The 24,334-nt window shown below is 40.7% G+C and overlaps 1 protein-coding gene and 1 long non-coding RNA gene across 15 annotated transcripts in view; one reads left to right on the plus strand and one right to left on the minus strand.

The window, feature by feature from the left end:
- Positions 1–24,334, plus strand: part of gramd1ba (GRAM domain containing 1Ba) — a 647,360-nt gene that overhangs the window by 224,838 nt on the left and 398,188 nt on the right. For 11 of the 14 annotated variants that reach the window (XM_087976415.1, XM_087976419.1, XM_087976416.1 and 8 more), the window contains exon 2: positions 14,822–15,956. The exons of the other annotated variants lie outside the window; for them this stretch is intronic. In XM_087976415.1, coding sequence (XP_087832541.1) covers positions 15,616–15,956 — 341 coding nt within the window. In that variant the 5' untranslated portion in view covers positions 14,822–15,615. The remainder of the gene's footprint in view (positions 1–14,821; positions 15,957–24,334) is intronic. 14 annotated transcript variants of the gene reach the window in all.
- The window catches only part of LOC148142270 (uncharacterized), a 364,445-nt gene that overhangs the window by 14,220 nt on the left and 325,891 nt on the right, over positions 1–24,334 (minus strand). The window lies entirely within an intron of this gene.

Raw genomic sequence — 24,334 nt, forward strand, 5'->3', positions numbered from 1 at the left:
TCCACTTGACTCTTGGCTAACTGATTCAACAAACAATTAGGAAATTATTTTTGAAAAGCTCACAAATTTTAGGAAATTATAAAGCAATATGATGACAGATGTGTCTCTTCAAATGCATTTCAAAATTTATTTTTTGGTTACTGGACAACAGTTTCACCTTTGAGCTGTTGGTTCAAACCTAATTATGAAGTAAAGGAGAAAAACCAGTTGCACAATTTTATTCCATTTCCTAAATGGTCATAAGATGATTTAAAATCCCATAGATAATCAAACTTAAATTTGTCATGCTGGTAAAACATGAGTTGGAGTAGAAGAATGTTGTTACAACAGTCTAATTTTGTTTTTATTCTGCTTCTGATCAGGAGTTTTCCGACTAATATTACATGCATTGTTGGACAAAAAGTATAAATTTGGGAAATAATTGACTTTTTTGAAGGATTGGGGTTACCAAAGATCATTGGCAATCTCAGGTTTTTGGGATCTTGTCATCTGTGTTTTTTTTTTAGCATTGATCTGTTCCAGTTTGCAGCGTTAATTGGAAGGATGGCTCATTATAATGAGGCAAGTGGACGGTAGTGCCACTTCAGTTTCTTGCTGCTCGTCGGATGCTGCCTGAATTGCTGTGCTCTTCCAGCACCACTGATCCAGAACCACTTCAGTTTCTTGTCTAACATATTGTGGAAGGGGAAATGGGTGGGGTTCAGTTGTTCAATTCTTCATTTTTTTTGCTAAATTCCAGAGTACCACCACTCACTTATCACATTAGCTTCCATTAATATCATAGGATACAGCAGAACCAATGGGTTGAAACCTTTCACTGGATAGAGTATCTTTGCGGCTTTGCTCCTTGATTGCCAGTTACAGTGTAAGACACACTGAATCTAAAGATCTTGTAGTTTGCAACTCTTGTGGTTCGTTCCCATCCTTTGTATGAAGCAAAACAAATTTCCAGCGATGGCAGCAAACCAGTGCAGCTGGGTTCCTACTATCTTCTGAGAGTTTCTATCACTTTCCAGCTGGAGATCCTGTGGGACTTTAGTGGAAGACTTAATACATTTAACCTGTTGTGGTGAATATTGCATTATTCACTTATTGGAATAAAGCTGATGTTATGATTGTACTTTTTTCTTAATAAAATCTAAATTTATTCATGGTTCAGTTTCCCAGACAAACCTGATAAGAATGCATTTGTTACTTATATTTTTCCTAGAATGTACTGTTACTCATCCAGATTTCAAGTATATTCATGCTAAGAAATCAGCATGTCCTCCACTTTGTTTCAGTTTACAGGTTTTATTCCAGGCCTTTGTTATCATCTTAAGCTTTGAAAAGTGGAGAATAAACCGTAATATTTAAAGGTTTTTTAAAAAATGTAGTTATGTGTGGCTCTGGAAAAGCACAGCAGGCCAGGCAGCATTCAAAGAGCGGGAGGTCAATGTTTCAGGCATAAGCCCTTCATCAGGAATGTGGAGGGGGTTGGTGGAGATGGGGAGGGTGGAGCTGTAAGGGACATGAGAGATAAATAGGAGGGTAGGAGTGGGAAAAAGGTAGCTGGCAAAGTGATAAGTTGATGCAAATAGGTAGTAATGGTGATAGGTTGGATGGGAGGTTGGACACAATAGGTAGGAAGGAAGATGGATATATAGGACAGTTCAAGAGGGCAGTGCTTTGTTGGATCTGGGATAAGTTGTGGGGAGGGGAGATGAAGAAACCTGTGAAGTTGACATTGATGCCATGTGTTTGAAGGGTCCCAAGGTGGAAGATGAGGCGTTCGTCCTCCAGGCATAGGTTGGCTTGGATTTTGCAGTGAAGGAGGCCCAAGACTTGCATGTCCTTGGTGGATTGGGAGGGGAAGTTGAAGTGGTCAGCCACAGGGCAGTGGGGTTGTTTGGAGTGTGTGTCCCAGAGATCGTCCCTGAAACGTTCCATGAATTGTCGTCCAGTCTCCTCAATGTAGAGGAGACCCATCGCGAGGAATGGACGCAGTAGATGAGGTATTTGGAGGTGCAGGAAAATGTATGTCGCATTTGGAACAATCCTTTAGGCCCTTAGATGGAGGTGAGGTGGGGGGGGGGAGCTGTGTGCGTAGGTTTTGCATCTCTTGCGGTGGCAACAGAAGATGCTGGGGGTAGAGGGTGGGTTGGTCGGGGGTGTGGACCTAACAAGGTAGTCACAAAGGGAAGGGAATGCAGTTAGGGATTGGGAGGGAAATATATCTCTGATGGTGGGGTCTGATTGTAGATGGCAGAAATGGCAGAGGCTGATGTGCTGTATCCGGAGATTAGTGGAGTGGAAGGTGAGGACCAGGGGGGGTTCTATCCTTGTTGGGTTGGAGGAATGGGCGACCGATTCAATACGGACATCTACTTTAAACCCACAGATTCCAACAGCTGCCTGCACTAACCTTCTCCCATCTTCCCCCTCCTGTAGAAATGCTATCCCTTACTACAAATTTCTCCATCTCCACTGTATCCTAGATGGCCTTCTATTTCAAGGTCTGCAATTTCCCCAACCAATGTGATCAACAATGCCTTCCAGCGCATCTCCTCCACTTTCTGCACCTCCGCCCTTGATCTGCATCCCTCCAACCGCAACAAGGATAGAATTCTCCTGGTCCTCACCTTCTACCCCTCTTATCTCTGGACACAGAACATTATCCTCTGCCATTTCCGCCACCTACAATCTGACCCCACCACCAGAGATATATTTCCCTCCCCACTCCTGTCTGCATTCTACAGAGATCATTTCGTATGCGACTCCCTCATAAGGTCCACAGTCCCTACCAACCCACCCTCCACTTCTGGCACCTTCCCTTACCTCCGCAGTAGAGGCAAAACCTGCGCACACACTTCCCCCTTCATCTCCGTCCAAGGCCCCAAAGGATCCTTCCACATCCAGCAGAGACTTTCCTGCACATCCAAACATCTCATCTACAGTTTCCTTTGCTCTCGATGTGGTGTGCTGTACATTGGGGAGACAGGACACCAATTCACAGAACATTTCAGGAAACATCAAACAACCCCACCTCCCTGTGGCCGGCCACTTCAATTCCCCCTCCCAATCTGCCAAGGACATGCAAATCCTGGGCCTCCTCCATGGCCAAATCCAAGGCACCCCTATACCTGGAGGAAGAACGCCTCATCTTTCACCTTGGGACCCTCCAACCACATGGCATCAATATTAACTTCAGCAGTTTTCTTATCTCCCCTCCCCCCACCTCATCCCAGATCCAACCTTCCAACTTGGCACCGCCCTCTTGATCTGTCTTACCTGTCCATCTTCCTTCCCACATATCCACAGCATCCTCCCCTCCGACCTATCGCTATCACTCCCCACCTGCATCTACCTATCACCTTCCTAGCTACCCTTCCCCCACCCCCACCCTCTTATGCATCTCTCAGCCCCCTTCCCCCTGTCCCCACATTTCTGATGAAGGAATTATGCCTGAAACGTTGACTCTTCTGCTCTTCGGATGCTGTCTGATCTGCTGTGCTTTTCCAGTGCCACACTGGTCAACTCTGATCTCCAGCATCTGCAGTCCTCACTTTCTCTCTTTTTTAAAATAGGTATTGTTTACTAAATTCATTTGTTGAGATTTAGAAAGAACAATTACACCCAAGTCTTATATTTTCCACTTTAATCCAAAAATTCTGTAACTAAAACATTTTACTTTACCTCTGATCTGCACTTGAAGCTACAATGAAATAGTGTGAGAGCTGCATATTACCTTTGTAGAGATTTTTTCTAAACGAGTTAATGTTTTACCGATATACTTTTTGTCCCACCAGATGTGTCAATCAGATGTTTGCACTGAGTCCACAAGCACTGACAGAAAAGCAAGTGGACAATTTTTGTATTACTGCAGGTTATACTCATTCAGATAACTCTGTTTGTACAATATGGACTAAGCAAACTCCGAATTATTGATTGTGCTGAGTGGTTAAAAAAAAGTCTGGTTTTGTAATTGGTTTTCATTCACAAAAGAAAACAAACTTTATACCTGGCTGAGACTCTTACACCAGTACTGTACTGAACTATGCATCTGCTTTTGAGATTACTGCAGAATAGATACCTCACGATTTAGGAGCAGAGGTAGGCTATTAATTTCAGTGAATTGGCTCCACAGGTTGGTGAGATCAAAATCCTCACCGCGACTATCCTGCTTTTCCCTCTAACCCTTGATTACCTTACTGATTTGAAATTCCTATCTAGCTTGGCCTTGAATATACTGAACGACCCAGTCTAGACAGCCCTCTATGATAAAGAGGTAAAAACAATGACTGCAGATGCTGGAAACCAGAATCTGGATTAGAGTGGTGCTGGAAAAGCACAGCAGTTCAGGCAGCATCTGAGGAGCAGGAAAATCGATGTTTCGGGCAAAAGCCCTTCATCAGGAATAACATTTGCTCGAAATGTTGATTTTCCTGCTCCTCAGATGCTGTCTGAACCTCTGTGATATAGAGACCTGACAGCACTACAGTACAACTGTATATTTGAGTACTGAGAGATTGGAAGATATGGGCGTGTTCCACATGTACCTGTGAATCTTTGGAGTGCTCTGTTAACTGTAGATGTCTAAAATTAGATGACATTCATATTGTTGCTGGGGAACTATAAGTGCCGTCAGGATCTTACTAACCATAGACAGCTGGAGTGGTCGGTGTGAGCATTTTCAAATTGAAGTTGAAAAGATTGGCTTCACACGTTTTGTTCTCAAACTACCATAAGACACAGGAGCAGAAATTAGGCCATTCAGCCCATTGAGTCTGTTCTGCCATTCAATCATGGCCGATATGTTTCACACCCCCATTCTTCCGCTTCCTCACCGTAACCCTTGATCCCCTTGATACTCAAGAACCTATCTATCACTGTCTTAAATATACTCAATTACCTCACCTCCACAGTCTTCTGTGACAATGAATTCCATTGATACACCGCGCTCTGACTGAAGAAGTTTCTCTTTATCGCTTTTCTAAAAGGTATTCTCTTTACTTTAAGGTTATGCCCTTGGGTCCTAGTCTCTCCTACCAATGGAACATTTATAATCTCTGATGTTTTTGTTCATTTTCTTAAATTATGTATTTTTAACAGTGCTAGACATTGGTGGGAATGCAATTCATCAATAATTTGGACCATCTCTTCTTTATAAATACAAGTTAAGTTTGACACAATGAAAATTTCAATTTTCAAAGAAATTGAGAGAGGGATGTACTGTCATATTATGAGAATTTAAGCTTTCTTTCCCAATTGAGAAAGTCTTAGTTCAATGAGCAATAATACAAGGTAGAAATTTGATCATCTATTCTGGGATAACATAATTTTTGGAGTGTGATGTCATTCCCCACTATTTTATTAAATTACTTTGAAAAGATGACAGATGGTCAGAGCATTGAGTATAGGAGTTGGAGGTCACGTTGCGGCTGTACAGGACATTGGTTAGGCCACTTTTGGAATATTGCATGCATTTCTGGTCTCCTTCCTATCAGAAGGATGTTGTGAAACGTGAAAGTGTTCATAAAGATTTTATAAGGGTATTGCCAGGGTTGGAGGATTTGAGCTATAGGAAGAGGTTGAATAGGCTGGGGCTGTTTTCCCTGGAGGCGTGGGGCGGGGGGGGGGGGGCTGACCTTGCAGAGGTTTAGGAAATCGTGATTGGCATGCATAAGATAAATAGACAAGGTTGTTTCCCTGGAATGGGTGAGTCCGGAACTAGAGGGCAAAGGTTTAGGGTGAGAGGGGAAAGATATCAAAGGGAGCTAAGGCACAACTTTTTCATGCAGAGGGTGGTGCGTGTATGGAATGAGCTGCCAGAGCAAGTGGTGGAGGCTGGTACAATTACAGTATTTAAAAGGCACCGGGATGGATATATGAATAGTTAAGGTTTTGAGGGATATGGGCCAAGTGCTGGCAAATGGGTCTAGATTAGGTTAGGATATCTGGTTGGCATGGACGAGTTGGACTGAAGGGTCTGTTTCTGCGCCGTACATTTCTGTGACTCCATGCATTAAATGCAAAGAAGGTATCTGTTCTATACTTGGATTTTGAGTAGGCAATTGACCCTGTCTAGTAACTGAATTGCTGCATGAGGTCTGTGAGTATATCAAAATGTATTAAACTAGATGAGCAAATGGTTATTTGGTATACAACATTGAGTCGGCATACATTACAGCCAACTGCCAGTGGAGTGTTACAAGCTACAGAGTGTCCTCAGAAATTTTTTGAAAGAATTTAAAGGAAGGAGTTATATCTCAGATTGCAAACAATATTGAATATCAGTCACTGCCAATTCAAAAGGCTGTGGATAAACTTGATAAGTAGTTGGAGAAATGGCAGATCCAGACTTTTTTTGGATTGAGGTATGGAGGTTATGAAGGTTAATGTATTCCAATTTAGCACAAAATTCAAACTTAAGATATCAGAGCAAAATAGAGATCTGGAATTTGAGTGCACTGGTCAAAAAAACCCATCATCACCATGTTCCCAAGCACTCCTCTTAAAAAAACAAATAGAATGTAACATTTAAACATAAAAGTCGAGGCAAGGTCATTTAGAAACTGCTTTGAACCCCGTTGAGTCCTTATCTGATGGATGTTATGCAATTTTTGTCTTCCATCCCTTAAATCCTGTTCAGTCATTGCAGGGATGGGAATCTGGTTTACAGAATATAAGAAAATGATACGGTAGGAAAGATACGGTAGAAGTGTTTACAATTAACAACGCTTTGGATGAAATAGATCCAAGTCAGCTTTCTACTGTATACATAATTTAAGCATAAAGGGTCATGTTTACTATTAAGGATATTTAAATAGAAACATGCAGGAGAATTTTCAAACAAAAAATTAAAAACATGAAAGAGATTGGTGGAAAGAAATAACAAATGGGAGTAACAGCTGGTACAAATATATGTAGATAGTTGAGATACATGGACCAAACCAAGCACCTCTCTTGCCTGAAGCCATCCCATTAAGCTAATGTTTTGAGACTTCATGTTTGAAATTGCACTCCCAGGAATAGAATACATATGTTTTTAGCTTGCAGATTGTGTTTTTTTTAAATGACATATCAGAGCACATAAGGACACCAAACCAGAATGCTTTAGCCAGGAAGTCGGTGCAATGTATCTTTATTACAATACATGTTTAGTGTTTGGAGTCTGGAATACAAACGCAATTACAATTGCACAGGAAACAAGAGCTGTTGAAGGTAATGTTCTTGAGCTAAATGGCTTCGGAATGAGCTGAGACTTGCTGAAATTTTGGAACTGGATCTTAATCAGCTTCACAGACATTTAGTTTCAAAACTGTAGCTTAGAGGTGAGAGAGGCACGTAATTAGATCATGTCATGGTGTATACACCCGGAATTAAGTCTAGGATGAGAAATTCATTGTCCGTTTTTCCATGTTGCCATCAGTTAAGGACATTGTGACCAATTAAGTGCTACTTAAAGGCCTCAGCCTGCAGTCATTGGCATCAATCCAGGTTGATTGGTCACCTTGGGTAAACAATTTACTGGATTGGGGAGTGTTGGAGAGAGATTGAGATTCCCTCAATTAAAGGCAGTTAGTGTCTCTACTAGGAGTGACACTCTGCCCTTGCTTGTGATGTCACCCTGTCTTCCTTTCCCTCTGACCCCTCCAACTCGAGGAACTATCCTACACCGATAGATTACACCTTTTTCCATGATCATCTGTGTTCCTGAGTGCTCTTCTGGCAGTAGCCACTGCCTCCCTTGTGATGCTGCTGGTGCCTGATTGGCTAGCAACTCTGTCAGGATGAGGTTTCCACCTCAGAGAATTAATTCCAAGTGAAGGCTACAAACGGCTTGACCAATGTCTGATTGACATTACATTCGGTGGGTCTTCCCTGCAAGAGACATCTCCATGGATGTAAGACCCCAGTCCTCTCAAAACTCCACTAATTTTGAGGGGTAGAACCCCCCCCACCTAGAGAAACTAGTTTTGGTTTTATATCTCACAATCAAACAGATTTTCAACAATCATAGCAATTTTGTAATGGACTCTCAATGCAGTTTAGAAGATGCCGACTGTTTATGTATCAGGTTGGTCTTGTCATCCCTTGTCTTAACTCAGTAGGCAATGCAATGTATCGTTGAAACAACCTGAATAAAATTGTAATTTGTAATTTGATGTTGATCTAGGCATCAATTTTATGTTACAGTTGGCCACAGAGCCTTTTGATAGGGATTAGCTCATAGATGACTACAAGCACCGCAAGATCTCTCTGTTCCTCTGAGTTTCCTAGTGTCCTGCTGTTCATTGAATATGCCCTTACACTTTGGAAGAAGTAACAAAATATCACCTCATACTTATCAGAGTTACATTTCATCTGCCCAATCCATTAATATCCTGTAACCTAAAACATTTTTTCCAGCTTTTTTCCATCCACCATTCTTTGTGTTACTTGCAGACTTACTGAGTATCACCCCACCTTCTCATCTACATTGTCACACACACACACACAGCCTTTCTGTCCAACTTTCTGTCTCCTGCCAGGAAGCCAATTTCAGATCCAACTTGTCAAGTTAACCTGGATCACATGCTCTTACCTTCTTTATCAGTCTCTCATGTTGGATCTTGTGAAAGGTTTTGCTGAAATTCAGAGCTGAAAATGTGTTGCTGGAACAGCGCAGCAGGTCAGGCAGCATCCAGGGAACAGGAGAATCGACGTTTCGGGCACAAGCCCTTCTTCAGGAATTCTTCCTGAAGAAGGGCTTATGCCCGAAACGTCGATTCTCCTGTTCCCTGAATGCTGCCTGACCTGCTGCGCTGTTCCAGCAACACATTTTCAGCTCTAATCTCCAGCATCTGTAGACCTCACTTTCTCCTTTGCTGAAATTCATACAGACTACATTATCTACACTACCCTCGTTGAAACACCTGATACCTTGTTTAAAAATTCAATAATTTTTAATTGTTATCTCCAATATGTGTAATACTGGTTGAAAGGTTGTACTAACAATGAATGGTATTTTTTGAAATTTCCTTCTGTAATTTTAGACCCACCAACTTGCTGACAGTTAGTTTAGTATCTACCATGTGAGATTCCAATGTTTTTGAACAGAATAATGATCACAGCTTATGATGAGAAGCAAAGGCAAGATGATATAATTAAAGATTGTGTCTTCCATGTGTGGACAAATTCTCTTGGGCAAACATATTACACTTCAGAATTTTTTTTGTTCTTAAATGCACTGCCGCAACAGTACAAAACCTGAGTTGAAGGGGGGAAGATTTGCAGATAGTGTGTAGTTTTAGCTGGAGCAGATGGGAGAATAGGATCAGGTGGAGAAGTGGTTGAGGCTTGTTGTTTGCTTTGATATATGCTCCCGCAGTAGAATTGTCACCAAGGGAGCACATTGGAAGCAAACACCTTCAGCTGCAAGATTCAGCAACCAGCAGACAACAATCATTCAGGGCAAAACAGTTGAGAGCATGATGATAAATTGCTATAGTGCTTCTGAACGTAGGCCTACAAATTTGTGGGACTCCTTTTCAGAACTTTTATTTGTTATGCAAAGTGGAATTTGCATAGCAACTGTGTGTTTGCTTTCAGCATTTTCCAGAAATGGAGCAGACTTTGGTGTGCACAGATAAGGAGCAAGACTAAGGGGATACAGAGCTTGAATGATGCTCGTGAGAATAACTACTATTGCAAATCTCTGCAAATGAATATATGTGAGTTAGCATCTTGTAATGTTTATGATGGATCATGTGCTTATTTATTTTTATCATTGCAAACCATTAATCTTTGCTGATTGTTTAGTGGTGTCTTTGAAGATTTTGCAGTTTATAGTTTGGATGACTGCTGCTACTTTCTCTCACCCAATTATACATTGGTTGCAACAGATAAGGAAACCATTTGGTCCATTGTGTTTGTGCTGGCTAACTAGTCCAACCCATTTGTCCCCTGAAGCCCTGTAAATGCTTTTATTCCAACTTGGGTGCTTAACCCAATCCCTTTGAAAGTCCATTGTATCTACCTTCATCACACTGTCAGGAAGTGCCTTTCAAAACCTAATCACTTGCTGTGTAAGAATATTTTCTTTTTGTTCTTTGTTTGTGTTGGCATTTCTTTCAAATTGGTGTCCTGGTTCTGCACCATTCCATCAAAAGGCGCATCTTCCTCCATCTACTTTGTCCAGGCACCTCTTCTTTCAAATTTCACAATTCTGTGCATTAACCTTCATCTGCCATGTGTCTGCCAATTCTACGACACTGTGCATGTCCTCTTGAAGTTTGTCACTATCCTCTTTACAGTTCACAATGCTCTTAAGTTTTGTGTCATCAGCAGATTTTAAAATTGTGCTGTATATGCCCAAGTCTATGTCCTTAATATGGATCATAAAAGGCTTTAATCCTAGTACCAACCCCTGGGAAACTGCTTATCTTTTATGTCATTCAGCAAATCCTATATCTGTTTTGCCACTATCGCTTTGCCGAAAAGACTGTTAAGTGGTGTTTTATCAAATGCCTTCTGGAAATCCATGTACACAACATCATCGACATTACCTTTATCAAAAGATGCAATCAAATTAACCAAACCTATTTTGTCTTTTACAAGTCAGTGTCTGCTATCCTTAATAAATCTATGTTTTTCCAAGATGTTATTAATTTTGTTCCAGATTTTTTTTTCTGTAAGTTTTCCCACTCCTGAAGTAAAACAATTATTATCGTACATCATCTTGAATAAGTGTGTAATGTAGCAATGTTGGATGGAGGTGAGGACAGCAGTACTCACTCAACCTTTTTCCTATTCAGTAATTCAGGTGCTTTGAATTCATTTGAATTTGAATTCAGTATTAGATTCATGTGAGTTTTTGCTGGAAGCAAAGGTTTTAACCTATTCTATATCTTAAGTCATGATGTGTATATTTGCAGCCTGTTGGATTATTTTGATTGTGTGATCCTTTTCACAAGCTCATTGTTTACATGTAAGAAGAGAAAGAGACAAAACAACGTAAATGGAGCTCAACATTAAAGGAATATTTATCAAGGGATACAAGGATCAAAGAATTTGAGGATCCTGAGAAGGGGAGGAGAGTAAGTGAAAAACTGCTTGTTTAGCACCATTGAACATTGGATATGCTTACAATGAAGTTTTTTTTCCCCAAGTATAGTCACAGTTATAAGGTAGAAAATACAACAGCACCTTTGCACAAAACAAATCCCAGGGCGATCAATCTGGAAACAACCAGATATGATGTTGTTTGAGGATTAATTATGAGATAGGACACTTGGGTAAACTCCCCAGTCTTCAAAATAGCAGAGAAACTAGGACAGGAAATTGCAGGATTTAGAGGCAAGGTGGATAAAAGAATAGCAGCTTGTGAAGGGGAATTCTTGGAAAAAGAGTCATTATTGACTGACCAGAAGGTATTGAGGCCATGGACTGATTTAGAAGTGAAGTACTTGTGATGGCAGACAGTTGATGGCGATTGAGCAGGGTAGGAAGGCAGGTCAAAACACTGTATGAATTATCATTAATGTATGATGGAAATGATAGGTATGCAAACAGGATATAGGAAAAGTTTAGTTGAAGCATTAAAAAAGTGGTGACGGGAAGATCTATACTGTGAAGGTAGAAAAAAGATTTTGTTGAGGAATGGACCTGAAAGAGGATGGAGACCTTAAACAATACACTAAGATTCTTTAATATTCGAGATATGTATATAGATTTGTAGCTCGGGTGCCGGTTGTCATAGGTGCGGATATGTTCACCAAGTTGGGAAGTTGATTTACAGATGTTTCGTCCTCTTGTCCAGGTGACATCTTCAGTGCTTTGGAGCCTCCTGTGAAGTGCTGCTGTACTGTGTCTTTTGGAATTTATTTGGTCCCTTTCCTGCTGCTTCCTGTTGCCGGGTTCTGGTTGTTCCTTGTAGTGGCCAGTATATTGGGTCTAGGTCTATATGCTTGTTGATGGAGTCCGTGGATGATCATAGGACAAGCCATGCAGAGCACAGCCAGAGAATGTCTGGAAGCATGGCACTTATCCATGGAGTCCATCAACAAGCACTAGACCTAGACCCAATATACCGGCCACGACAATAAACAACCGGAACTGGCAAGGGGAAACAGCCGGAATAGAACCAAGTAAATTCAAAAAGAGACAGTACAGCAGTGCTTCACAGGAGGATCCAAAGTACTGAAGATGTCACCCAGACGGGTTGAAAAATCTTCAAATCAACTTCCCAGCTCAGCAAACATACCACAACTACAACATCCCTTTATTGATTGCTCAGAAAAATCTGATTTTGAAGGAATTAGATTAGATTAAATTCTCTACAGTGTGGAAACAGGCCCTTCGGCCCAACCAGTCCACACTGACCCTCCGAAGAGTAACCCCACCCAGACCCATTTCCCCCTGTCTAATGCACCTAACACTATGGGCAATTTAGCATGGCCAATTCACCTGACCTGCGCATCTTTGTGACTGTGGGAGGAAACCGGAGCACCCAGAGGAAACCCACGTGGGGAGAATGTGCAAACTCCAAACAGACAGTTGCCCGAGGCTGGAGTTGAACCTGGGACCCTGGTGCTGTGAGGCAGCAGTGCTAGCAATGGTACCGCCATTGTTCAGCAGCTTTAGTTTTTAACCATTTATTGTTTACGTAATATGAATATATTTTTGACCTTAGTTAAGTGCAGGTTATTGCAATGGCAGCTATTTCAATTGCATCTGCGTCTGGCTCAAGATAACAATTGCTACATCAACCTGAAGGACAGTCCGACAAGATTAGTTTGAAGGAGTACACAGTACAAAGCTTGGTCGTATTTTTCTTTATAAATTTATTTTACATTCCATGTCAACTGTACAACATGAAACAAAGACAGAAGCTTTGTGCTATCTTGACAGTGTGACAGGTCTTGGCACGACTCACTTTGGTGCAGAGATATGATCCCATTGATGGCTGGTGTCCCATAATATATTGAGGCTTTTGTTCAGGTTTACTTTATGGGCTTTGGTGGCCAGTGAAAGCTGAAAAGCCTGAGAATTCACCACAGCCCAAAAAGATGATCCAGGGATATTGAGCAGACCCCTCTCCTCAGCATTGATTTTATTGCACCCTGGCCTGCTCCAATTGTCAACATGGAAATGACATAGGGCTGTCCCAAGAGATGGCTATGGTATATCCTGACATGGAGTGAAAATTGGGAAGGCAAGTTGATCCTGTTGCATCTCCAATTCCTGGCAGCAAGCTTTTAGAACATTGGTGTCCTTGCTGCAGAATGTTTACATGTTGCTCAGAGCTCAGCAGGTCAAATTGACGAAAGTTAAGGAAATAATATCTATTAAACATCCTTCAGTCACTATTTATATATTCAGTACTATTTGTACTCACAATTTTACTGTTACCTTAGTTCATAATTTTAGTTTATTCTTTCTCCACCTATTTTAAAATATCTTTCCTGTAAGGCTATACCTCTGCAAATTCATTTGTCTCCTTGGCATCTGGAAGTGAGTGAGGTTAGATGTCCTCTAATTTTTCGTTCACTCTGCCTCCTTGCCTTTCCTGGCTTAACAGAGATTGAGGAAAAGGAATACCTTTGCTAACTGAAAATTCGGTATTTAAAAATCGCTAATTGATCTGGATTTTAGTTGAAGTTAGCCTACATGTTATCTGTGACGTGTTTCTTTTTCAAGTTATTAAGTTTTGCTTGACACTGAGAAATTTCAGCGGCTATAGTTATTGCATTGCTTGCCAAAAGATTTTTGGAAATTACAGGTTGGAACAAATACATTTTGAATGATAACTTTATTTTAACTTCAATTCGGATTAAGGTAATGGCCACTTGTATGAAAGCATTGAACAAACTGTCACTAACTTGTTTTGAAAACACAAATTTTCACATCCATAAATACATTTTTTTTCAGTTATGTTGGTTCAGTCAACTACACTGTTTTTATTTTAATTCCATTTCACAAAGGTTGTTGATTTACATACTAAATAGAATAATTTGATATTTATGATGACAGCACCCTCGGTACTCCTATTTTAAAAACGATAGACTAATCAAAAGTATGGCCAAATGTTTTAAAGGACAAATGTGTCAACAGTGTACTCTTAGATCATGCATTTAGCTGATAAAAATGCCCTGAAGTGCTTCACAGGAGTGCACTCTGACAATAGTTTACAAAGTTGTCTTGATCCATTCGTTTTTTGACCTGTTTCTGGCCTATAGTTCCATTGGATATGTATTCACATCAACTGTAAGGGTCTTCCTTTGGGGTTTGTAGTAGATCCTGAGCATATAGTTGACAGTAGTTAATAGTATATAGATTTTGGCTTTCAGCATAGCATGGTTTATTCTAATCTCCTGTTTGATTTATTGTATTTTGCTGTTTTAAAAGTTATTTCAGTTAGAAAGATCTTGCATCTTACAAGATTATAACAAGATTACCAGATTGGTTTTCTCGGCAAGACAAAATATTCTTCTGGAGATATCTTGCGTGGTCTTGAGTAAGTTGTGTAAGTGGATGTACGGTTTGAAAAAAAATTAAAACTTACTTCCATATTTTTCATCTTAAAATCGTCTCATACAAGAAGAACTTTTTAAGTGAATACTTTATAAACCATTGTACTATTCCACCCCACCCCCACCCTTAACGTTACTTTTTGTTGGCAGGTTTGAATCACAACATTGGTATGTCAGCGGAGTGTACTGTCTCCTTGAACTGCACAGATATAGTGTGAATGTAACAATGTATAATCTATGATATGCTCACTAAACAATGCATAATTAGTTGTTTATCATTCATGTGAATATTTACAATAGATAAAACAAATCTTTATTCTTTTTAGGGGAGCACTGCTGGTTGAACTTGTGTGTGCATCCTGGTTATTGAGTCACTAATCTTCACTCTCTCATTCTGCTTACATCGAAAAGTATACTTTGTTAACATGAAAAATAATTGACACCATGATGCGGAAGAAGAATGGCATACCATGTAGATGTGGGATTAAGAGTTTGTCCATGCATCTGATGAAGGTTTGACAACTTGCAGTCTTGTTCGTTAACAACCACTGAATAATGTAAGCTGGTCCCATGTGGCAGAGACTAGAATTACATGCTACAATTGCTTATGCATGTTTTATCTTCAGCATTATCTAATATTACAGCTTCCCTGATGAGCATCGGTCTCTTCATCACACTGCTGCTGCTCATATCCCTCTGTGGATTTTGATTGCTTTTAATTTTTGTTTATCGTATCTATTGTATCAAAATGTGTCAGTAGACATTCAGACTGTTCCTAGCTTGCTACTGACAGTTACCAGCACTGGAGGGCTAAAGTACACTGAAGAAGTTCCAGCTACAGTACTTCAATGTAATGAACAGCGATGTAATGAAAAGACTACAATTTGCAAAATATTTCATTCAATATATGCTAAGTGTTGGATTGCACAAAACATCACATTATTTAAAGGAGCAACAAAAATAAGTAAACTAACCATACTGCATCTGATTTTACAATGTAAGTGGTTTCACAGTGACAGCAGCATTTGTGGTGCATGATTTGTGAGCATTTACTTTTCTTGTAAAAGACTCTTAGAACTGCGTTTTACAGTACAGTAAAGAAATTTTGCAAACTATAGCGATGACTGATATGCTACAGCTTCCTGCTGTACAGATCTCATCTTCAGGAAATGGCACTGTGGTCTGGTCAAGATCCTCAACTCCAACACTTCGCAGAAAGCGTTTCAAAATGAAACGTTGGAAGAATGTTCAGAGTGAGAAAGAACAAATGGTGAGCAACATTTACTGTGGCCCAATAACCAAAGAGTACCTACAGCTTCCTTCTATTGAGATTACTCCATCAAGTGACGAGGATACTCCTTGGTCTAACTGTTCCACGCCAAGTGCTTCTCCACGCCGCAAACGCTTCCTGTTGAAGAAATGGCTGAAGGTTCGTGAGAAAGGAGAAGCAAGTGAGACCAGGTAGATATTGAAAATAGTACTGAGAAATGAACGTTATAATATGAAGTGTTGTAATGTAGATTTCATCATAAAAATGCTAACTCCAAAAAAAAAGCCCGGTTAACTGCTAAGACACATAGCAATCAGAAAGCCTATCTACTTATGTAGTGATTACTAACTCTATCTTCAGTTAAAACAAAAGTAGACCCATGAGTTGAATACTGTTTATCATTTACTTGCTCTTACAAAGAAAATGTACTGAATTATAAAATGTGGCTTTGAGACCAAGTTACCAACATGTTTCTAGTTTTTGATACCCAAATCTCCTCATTATTCACCTGCATGTGTCTATGTCCTTGCAAGCAATAATCCAAAGCATTTACAGTGATGATGTGAAAAGTATATATCACTCCCTAATTAAACTGTGAGTAGAATTTTGTAGAAAGATTGTTGAAATTTACTACTAGAGACCACAACTGCAAACATTTTCAGACTTGTTGGAAAAGGAAACATTTTTACTTTACTTCTATCTTTCATACATATCCACTAATGACCATCCAGTTGCCCATAACCTCAGACTTACAATTAAGAGACAGAATATGTATTTGGAAAGGTGCAGGTTGGTTGGAGGGGTGGTTGCGATTGGGATTGATAAATTAGCAGATGAGAGGGTTGAACAAGAAGACTGAAATATGTAAAAAAAAAAATTGAAAATCACACACTTCCATTTATTCATCATTGGTTCAATAACGTAGAAGGAGTCGAGCCTGGCTGCTTTGCTCATTGCATCATTTTATGTGGATTAAGATAGCCTCTAATTTAGTGCTGTCTGACTTGCACCATTTATAAAAATAATAAATCCTGAAAATTTAAAGTGATGTTTGCGCTGTACCATTTTCCATTTAAACTGCTTGGCTTAGATAAAAAGCTTTCAGAGGTGCATCTGGTTTGCACTGTCCACGTGGAAACATTTATTGTAATTACGAAAGCTGTTATCATGTTTTGGGCAGATGACTAATCAAAATGTTAAGTATAAAACTTATCAAACTACCCTTCATCCATATGAAATTAAGGTAGAAGTTAATTTTAGAAGCAAAATGATTTAATTTTCCTGCAAATTGTTTATAGAGCTTGGTCCATTATTCCATTATTGTTTAAATAACTGGCCAATTTCCATAGTAACCTGACAGCAGCTTACTATTGTCTGATTTGGTCCCAATAGTCTTGACAAAAGAAGAAATGAAGAATGTTAAAGTTTCTCTATTAGAGAGGTCAAGTGAACTATAAACTAATAAAGGTGAATTGTTTAGTGAGGAAAAAGTTAAGATGATCTGTGAATTTAAGGCACTGTACAATGCTATCAGAATTGTGATATTAGTACCATGATCTGGAGTACCATGTTCAGTTTGGGCACTGTATTTCAGAAGGGATATGCTGACCTTGAAGGAGATTAGAGTTGAATTTATTTATTTGAGTGACACGAAGGCTTAAAGGGTTATGTTCTGAAGAAAGGGTGTTTGCATTTTAGAGACCTATCAGCTTGTGTTCGATGGGTTTCAGAAGTTGGGGTGGTGTTTTATTTGATATGTTTAAATTAATAAAAATGTATAAAGGAAACCATTTCTTCTGGAGGTATCTTAAAATTAGAGTCAGCTCATTCATGAGTGAAATAATTAATTGCTACTTAAATGAAAATCTGAAATGTTTTCCTGGCCAACATATTTCCAAAACACCAGTGAATGCTCGACCAAATAAAATTGGCTAAAAGTATTAAAGGCATATAGATCAAGCCAGATCGGCCATAATCCAGCTAACAGAACAAGCTCCAAAAGCTTTGTTCATATTGTTCTTATTATAATAATTCCTGTACTTATATAATTCTTTGACAGGTTGATACAAATCTATTGAAGTAAGAGACAGAAAGCACTTTGATTTTGATAAGCGCTTTTCCACTTTGTATTGTGATTAAGATACCATGTTAAAAATAACTATAATTGTGCAGAACCTTTCAGTAGGCTGCTTCAAAGCAGTCATATGTTTTTGAGAAAGGGTTGCTATTTGGGTTATGTACTGAATATTTGTACTGTGACATGTCACATTCAGTGTGTTTTACTGTTGTACCGTAGCCCTGATTTCAGAGTTATCTATTAAATTATTTTTGTTAAAGAACTGTGACTTGAGGAAAATTATTGAATTTTGGAGAAATAGGAAGCTAAACATATTCCAGCCAGAGTGATACACCAAATATTCAGTGATGGAAAAGCAAATATGTTGCAACAGAGGATCAGAATTTCACAAGCATTCAAATCAATCCTTTTTTTTCATTTGTTACCCATAATTTCTACTTTTTTTCCTTTTTGTAATGTTCAATTACATAATAGTTTGTTTTGGCCTTTTCTGGAACTTCAAGACTGAAAATAATTGGTAGGTTCCAGCATTTGCGCTAATTTTTTTTAACACTGTTGTTCCAACTTTCCTCCATTTAGTTGAGTTTGGGTTCTGCCAAGGCCATTCAGCTCTTACCACATTACAGCCTTGGTCCAAACATGGACAAAGAGCTGAACTCCAAAGGTCAGTTGAGAGTGATTGCTGTTGACATGAGGGCAACATTTGATCAAACTCTCTGACATAGATTGGCAGCGGCGTAACATCTGCAAGATACGATGCAGTAACTTGCCAAAGCTCTTTTGACAGCACCTTCCAAATGTGCCACCTCTATAACTTCAAAGGACATGGGTAACAGTGACTTGGAGCATCACCATCTGCATGTTTTCCTGCACCCCAACACTATCCTGACTTGGAATTACATCACTGTTCCTCCTGTAACTCCCTGCCTGACAGTGTTGTGAATATTGTGACTATGCTTCCCTTTTAAAAAGGTTATTTCGCCCTTTTTTTCAAGAGGGGTCGTAAAGGCAGAGGTTCTGATATGTCTGAAATATCTACCTGAAGAGGCTTTAAAGTTTTTTTTTAAACACTTGTATAATGAAAGGAGAGTGGCCAGTTCTCCCAGTTCAGGGTTTGTTTTCTGGTTTGGTTTTATCCAGCAGTCTGTTTGAAGCTGCTGGTCAAAGAAAGCTGCTAGTTGGAAAAGTTTCCTGGATTCAACAGAGGTTTTCTGTCTGACATCTCTTCTGTAAGAACCTGTGTTTGAATTTAACTTTTTGTCAAGGGCATGTTGCAAGTATTTGGAACAGAATCATTAAGTTGCGATAGAGTCGATTCAATTTTCAGATAGGTTAAGTTATTCTAAATTCGGTTCTCTTTTGTTCGTGTTTCATTCAGTAATCTGTAAATAAATTCTGTTTTGTTTACAACTGAGTGATTGGGCCAGCTGCATCACTCCTGGAATATCCACCTTACACCTGTTTAAAACAACTAGATGTTAGGCTCCAGACTACTTTCTTGAAATGTTTTGATGGTGTCTGGCCTGGTCCATAACAGTATGCCCCTATTTCAAGAATTGCATTAGCTCAAGACGACAGTTCACTACCACCCTCTTCATGGCAATTATGCATGGGCAATATAAATTGACCTACCCAGCGAAGCCAATTTCGCATGAACAGTTCCTTTTAAAAGCCATCAGTTTTAGAAGTACATCATTTGCTTAACCGGTAAAATAAAACATTTCAGAAAATCTGAAAATGCTTGTCAGGAGTTTCTTCGCCTACAGCGTGAGGGTGGTAAAATCCACATGGGGAGGCGATGGCATGATGTTATTATTGCTGGACTGTTAATTTAGAGACCTGGGTTCGAATCCTGTCATGGCAAATGAATAATGTGAATTTTTTAAAAAAACCTGGGTTTAAGAGTCCAATGATGCCCATGAATCCATTGTCAATTGTTGGGAAAAAAACCCATGAGGCTCATTAATGTCCTTTGGGAAGGAATCTGCCATCTTTACCTGGTCTGGCCTAGATGTGGTTTACTGGTAACTGCTCTCCGGGCAATTAGCAATGGGCAATAACCAGCGATACCCTCATCCTGTGAATGACACAGAGCTTGTCGACAATGTTAACTGAATCCTGGACATCTGAGTGTGACTGGGAAAATCAACAAACAGTAAAATTCACAACTGGTCTTGGAGGAACTGTTTGGGTGAAGTTCACAGCACAGACGCAGATAAGTGTATTGTCTTTAAGTGTGACCTCCAGAAAGTCTGCAGCAGTGAGTAGAGTGGGTTCTTTCTTGATTATATGTTTTTTGAGATGAGTCTCTTGATGAAACTTAAAATATAAGCCATAACTATTAATTTAACCTGGAGCAGTGTTTTGTAAAGGAATAAGATGGTGTTATTTTCTGGGTCTGTAGATTATAAAGGAGCAAAAATAGCCTTTAGTAGAGTGATATGCGCTTCTTGTCAGATGTGGGAGTTTAAAGAGAGTTTAAGGGTTACTGCAGATTATATCTGCAATAAATGCTGTTGATTGTGAATCTTATCAGATCAAATGGATCGGTTGAAGAGACAGTTAGAAGCAATGAGGAATTTGCAACAGCAACAGTATGTGATGGATGGCAGTTATAGGAAGGGGGTAAAGTCTCAGATACAGTCACAAAGATGGGGTAACTCCTAGAAAGGTAAGAGAGGTAGGCAGCTAGTGCAGGAGTCTTCTGTGGCTATACCCATTTTAAACAAGTATGCTGTTTTGGAAAATGTAGGGGGTGATAGATTCTCAGAGGAACGTAGCATGAACAGCCAATGTTTCTGGTATTGAGACTGGCTCGAATGCAATGAGGGGTATGTCGGGTTCCAAGAGATCAATTGTGTTAGGGGACTCTCTAGTCTGAGGTACAGACAGACGTTTCTGTGGCCAGCAGCGAAAAATCTGAATAGTGTGTTGCTTTCCTGGTGCCAGGCTCAAGGATGTCTCAGTGAGGGTGCAGAAAGCTCTCAAGAGGGAGAGGGGCCAGCAAGAGGTCATTGTCCACATTGGAACCAATAACATAGGAAGGGAAAAGGTTGAGATTCTGAAGGGAGATTATAGAGAGTTAGGCAGGAATTTAAAAAGGAGGTCCTCGAGATTAGTAATATCTGGAATACTCCTGGTGCTACGAGCTAGTGAGGGCAGGAATAGGCGGATAGAGCAGATGAATGCATGGCTGAGGAGCTGGTGTGTGGGAGAAGGATTCACATTTTTGGATAATTGGAATCACTTTTGGGGTCGAAGTGACCTGTACAAGAAGGGCGGTTTACACATTAATTAGAAGGGGACTAATATACTGGCAGGGAGATTTGTTCGAGCTGCTTGGGAGGATTTAAACTAGTAAGTTTTGGGGGGAGGTGGGGGTAACCCAGGGAGACAGTGAAGAAAGAGATCAATCTGAGACTGGTAAAGTTGAGAACAGAAGCGAGTCAAACAGTCAGGGACAAGGTAGGACTAATAAATTAAACTGCATTTATTTCAATGCAAGAGGCCGAACAGGGAAGGCAGATGAACTCAGGGCATGGTTAGGAACATGGGACTGGGTTTTTGTAGCAATTACAGAGACATGGCTCAGGGATGGGTAGGACTGGCAGCTTAATGTTCCAGGATGTAAATGCTACAGGAAGGATAGAAAGGGAGGCAAGAGAGGAGGGGGAGCGGCATTTTTGACAAGGGGTAGCATTACAGCTGTGCTGAGGGAGGATATTCCTAGAAATACATCCAGGGAAGTTATTTGGGTAGAACTGAGAAATAAGTAAGGGATGATCACCTTATTGGGACTGTATTATAGAACCCTCCAATAGTCAGAGGGAAATTGAGAAACAAACTTGTAAGGAGATCTCAGCTATCTGTAAGAATAATAGGGTGGTTACGGTAGGGGATTTTAACTTTCCAGACATCGCCTGGGACTGCCATAGTGTTAAGGATTTAGATGGAGAGGACTTTGTTAAGTGTGTACAAGAAAATGTTTTGATTAAGTATGTTGATGTACCTATTCGAGAAGGTGCAAAACTTGATCTACTCTTGGGAAATAAGGCAGGGCAGGTGACTGAGGTGTCAGTGGGGGAGCACTTTGGGGCCAGCGACATAATTTCATTAGATTTGAAATAGTGATGGAAAAGGATAGACCAGGTCTAAAAGTTTTAGTTCTAAATTGGTGATAGGCCAATTTTTACGGTATTAGGCAAGAACTTTCAAAAGCTGATTGGGGACAGATGTTCGCAGGTAAAGGATGGCTGGAAAATGGGAAGCCTTCAGAAATGAGATAACGAGAATCCATAGAATTTATATTCCTGTCAGGGTGAAAGGAAAGGCTGGTAGGTATAGGGAATGCTGGATGACTGAAGAAATTGAGGGTTTGGTTAAGAAAAAGAAGGAAGCATATGTAAGGTATAGACAGAATAGATCGCGTGAATCCTTAGAAAAGTAAAAAGGCAGTGGGAGTATACTTAAGAGGGAAATCAGGAGGGCAAAAAGGGGACATTAGCTTTGGCAAATAGAATTAAGGAGAATCTAAAGGGTTTTTACAAATACATTAAGTGGAAAAGGGTAACTGGGGAGAGCATAGGGCCCCTCAACGATCAGCAAGGTGGTCCTTGTGTGGAGCCGCACAAAATGGGGGAATACTAAACAAGTATTTTGCATCAGTATTTACTGTGGAAAAGGATATGCAAGATATAGAAAGTAATGAAATAGATGGTGACACCTTGCAAAATGTCCATATTACAGAGGAAGAATTGCTGGATGTCTTGAAATGCATAAAGATCATAAGACCATAAAGGTGGATAAATCTCCAGAACATGATCAGGTGTACCCTAGAACCCTGTGGGAAGCTAGGGAAGTGATGCTGGGCCTCTTGCTGAGATATTTGTATCATTGATAGTCACAGGTGAGGTGCCGGAAGACTGGAGGTTGGCTAACGTGGTGCCACTCTTTAAGAAGGGTAGTAAGGACAAGCCAGGGAACTATAGACCAGTGAGCCTGACGTCGGTAGTGGGCAAGTTGTTGGAGGGAATCCTGAGGGACAGGATGTACATGTATTTGGAAAGGTAAGGACTGATTAGGGATAGTCAACATGGCTTTGTGCGTGGGAAATCATGTCTCTCAAATTTGATTGAGTTTTTTGAAGAAGTAACAAAGAGGATTGATGAGGTCAGAGTGGTAGATGTGATCTATATGGACTTCAGTAAGGCGTTCGACAAGGTTCTCCATGGGAGACTGGTTAGCAAGGTTAAATCTCATGGAAAACTGGGAGAACGAGCCATTTGGATACAGAACTGCCTCAAAGGTAGAAGACAGACGGTGGTGGTGGAGGGTTGTTTTTCAGACTGAAGGCCTGTGACCAGTGGAGTGCCACAAGGATCGGTGCTGGGTCCACTACTTTTTATCATTTATATAACTGATTTGGATGCGAGCATAAGAGGTATAGTTAGTAAGTTTGCAGATGACACCAAAGCTGCAGTGTAGTGGACAGCAAAGAGGGTTACCTCAGATTACAACAGGATCTGGACCAGATGGGCCAATGGGCTGAGAAGTGGCAGATTGAATTTAATTCAGATAAATGCGAGGTGCTGCATTTTGGGAAAGCACATCTTAGCAAGACTTATACACTTTATGGTGATTCCTCTGCTCCACCGTATCTGCTCCCAGGAGGACCAGTTCCACCAAAGAACACACTAGATGGCCTCCTTCTTTAGAGACCGCAATTTCCCTTCCCACGTGGTTAAAGATGCCCTCCAACGCATCTCGTCCACATCCCGCACCTCCGCCCTCAGACCCACCCCTCCAACCGTAACAAGGACAGAACGCCCCTGGTGCTCACCTTCCACCCTACCAACCTTCGCATAAACCAAATCATCCGCCGACATTTCCGGCACCTCCAAAAAGACCCCACCACCAGGGATATATTTCCTTCCCCACCCCTTTCCGCCTTCCGCAAAGACCGTTCCTCCATGACTACCTGGTCAGGTCCACGCGCCCCTACAACCCACCCTCCCATCCTGGCACTTTCCCCTGCCACTGCAGGAACTGTAAAACCTGCGCCCACACCTCCTCCCTCACCTCTATCCAAGGCCTTAAAGGAGCCTTCCACATACACCAAAGTTTTACTTGCACATCCACTAATATCATTTATTGTATCTGTTGCTCCCGATGCAGGCTCCTCTACATTGGGGAGACTGGGCGCCTCCTAGCAGAGCACTTTAGGGAACATCTCCGGGACACCCGCACCAATCAACCACACCGCCCCGTGGCCCAACATTTCAACTCCCCCTCCCACTCTGCCGAGGACATGGAGGTCCTGGGCCTCCTTCACCACCGCTCCCTCACCACCAGATGCCTGGAGGAAGAACGCCTCATCTTCTGCCTCAGAACACTTCAACCCCAGGGCATAAATGTGGACTTCAACAGTTTCCTCATTTCCCCTTCTCCCATTTCACCCTCGTTCCAAACTTACAGCTCAGCACTGTCCTCATG

The sequence above is a fragment of the Chiloscyllium plagiosum genome, unplaced genomic scaffold, assembly GCF_037043375.1.
Source record: "Chiloscyllium plagiosum isolate Xiang-an unplaced genomic scaffold, Cpla_swu_hap1 HiC_scaffold_29, whole genome shotgun sequence".
Taxonomy (NCBI): Eukaryota; Metazoa; Chordata; class Chondrichthyes; order Orectolobiformes; family Hemiscylliidae; genus Chiloscyllium; species Chiloscyllium plagiosum.